The following is a 2,589-nucleotide window of genomic DNA, read 5'->3' on the forward strand; positions in this document are numbered from 1 at the left end:
CAAAATGATCTATTACCACATATGGATGAATAAATTAAATTTTCTGTTAAATCATTAAAAACGCGTAGCGAAAAAAGATACAAGTTGTACTTAAGTTGTGAAAACATAATGAATCGGAGCTTAACAAAATCCAAAGATGAATAATTTCAGTTGATAATTTGAAACATCAATTTGTGTGCTGTGTAAGCAACGCAAGTGTTTTTTATCTTCTCGTTTTTTTACTACTACTGACAATTGTTGAAGCTTGAGTTTGTGGTTTGTATCTCAACTTTGATGAATGAGTTTGTAACACTTTTCGCCGGTGGACAAACAGCGCTGCAGATGAAGAAATTTTATTGAATTACTATAATGACGAAGCTAGTAACTTGATTTTGATAATCGACTCTCAAAGAGTTGGCTTAAGCTAAATTTGAGTTTGAAGACAAGAAAAGTAAGCTACTGTCTCTTGGCTTTGAGATTTGAAAAGACATTAAAAAGATATGCGTTCGACGTAAAACAAGTTTCTGCGTTTTTAGGTTTTAAAGATTTTTTTATTATAATTTGATTAGGGCAATTTTGATGTTTTTCTTGTTTTAATTTTTATCTCATTTAAAAACATTTTGCGCATCTATATAGTGGTAAATTTATTACTATTAAGTTTCTATTAATTCGAGTAACTCTCAAAAAAAAAATTTTGCTACAAATGAATTAATTTTTCCAAAAATTATTTCGGGGAAGTCATTAAAACCACTTTTGTCTACTCGTACGCTTTGAAGTTCGTGCATCTGCAAAAGTTCGTAGGTTGATTTTATGCATTTTGAGTTTGTAGTTTTGTACTGGATTTGCTTATCACATTTGGCTTGTGTTTGTTTTTTTTTTTGTTAATTTTTTAAAATTCATGTAAAAATATTGTATCTCTTATTATTTTTTCTTTAATGTTATATTTCGTAGATCTTAAACATTTTATTGCTTTTATGCATGCATCATTAATATTTTAACTACGAGCGTGAAAACAACGTACTTGGATTTTGCAGCGCTTTTCTAAAACATTAATATTTCATTAATATACATTACTAGAAATGAAGTCGTTTTCGTTGGTAATTTATAATTTACGAATTGTTTTAAACTTAACTATTTAAAAAGAAATAACTCTTTTAAAAACATTTTAGGGCTTTGGATTAGTGCTTATCCACATTATATATATAACAGAATGTCGAGAATATCATTATCAAAAACCGCAACGACCTTTTTTGTCCGGTGGAACACAACAGCCACAACTATCACAACAACCACAACAGCCACAGCAGCAAATATTAGGATTAGTTCCACCACAAAGAACACAACAACCTAAAACAACTATAATACATACAGGTGGAAAACGTTATGAAGTACAAATGATTAGTTCACAGCGAATTTTTGAGGGCCATCATACACCCCATCACGCTGCCTATAATATTCCTTTAAATAATGTACCACATTACAATTCACCAGTTAATAACTACCTACCCCCTGCACAAGTGCCTAGCATACCTGTAAATCCTGGCGGACAAGCACATTTCACAACAGCAGCAGTGAATCAAAATTACGCACAACATGCTGCTCGCAATGTTTACAATACACAGACACAATATGCTGCCAATGCAAATGTTGCACAACATAATACCGCTTATCAAACACAAAATGTTGCTGCAATACAGCCACAATACAGCGCAAATATAAATCCATTACTTCAAAATGCACATGTCCAAGCACTACAGCAACAACAGCCAACATATTATAATAACAATGCACAAACTTCCTATGCTCCCCAACAGCAACTTCAACCTGCATATGCTGGCGCACAACAATACGGTGGAACTTCATCCCAACAATCACAACTGCAACAACAAACTGGTAACAGAGGTGACTACGTGTCACAATCAGAAGCATCAGCTCTAGATTTCTATCCATATAAACAAATTAATGGTGATACTCGCAGCTTTACGCGACATATTAATAACTGCGGCAGCTATGGTGTACAATGTCAAAATGTTGCTATGGGACCAGGTCAAGTGGATGCACAACATCAAAAAATTGTAAGCGATGCACGTGCAATTGTAACCCCAGTTTCAGAAAAATGTCAGAAAATAGCTGCAGGAATAGCAGGAGATTCGCGTGATTACGCTGGTGGTTCATATTATCGAAAACCAGAATTATCTGAAGTTAGACCCAAAAACCGACGCCTTTATGAATACTCTGAAATAGTACAAAATGATATATATAATTAAAAACAAAGACTCGTACTTTTTTGTGGAGTGAAACATATTTCTTACAAAATCTAATCTTTTTGTTATTATTAATTTATTTTTGTTAAAAGTGTTGTAGAAAAATTTTTAAAAATGATTTTTTTTATAATCTTGTTGAAATTTAAATAAATGAACAACGTTAAAGTTTGCCATAAAAAAATATTGTTATTTTTGGTTATTTTTGGTTTTGAAACGTAAACAAATTTCTTATTTCTAATGACTCCAAAAAATATGCATTGTAAACATATCAAAAAGTATCACAACAATGCTGCGCAACATTTGTCATTGAGCTACATACATAATTGATAGCTTTTTCAAATAGCTG

At 32.0% G+C, this 2,589-nt stretch overlaps 1 protein-coding gene across 1 annotated transcript; it reads left to right on the plus strand.

Annotated features, from left to right (window-relative positions):
- Positions 1-1,058: 1,058 nt before the first annotated feature.
- Positions 1,059-2,254, plus strand: LOC119676384 (RNA polymerase II degradation factor 1). The gene is made up of 2 exons (XM_038087621.1): positions 1,059-1,076; positions 1,149-2,254. The coding sequence occupies exons 1-2, from the start codon at positions 1,059-1,061 to the stop codon at positions 2,244-2,246; spliced, it is 1,116 nt and encodes a 371-aa protein (XP_037943549.1). The 3' UTR covers positions 2,247-2,254.
- Positions 2,255-2,589: the final 335 nt, after the last annotated feature.

Source organism: Teleopsis dalmanni, chromosome 2 (assembly GCF_002237135.1).
Source record: "Teleopsis dalmanni isolate 2A chromosome 2, ASM223713v2, whole genome shotgun sequence".
Classification (NCBI taxonomy): domain Eukaryota; kingdom Metazoa; phylum Arthropoda; class Insecta; order Diptera; family Diopsidae; genus Teleopsis; species Teleopsis dalmanni.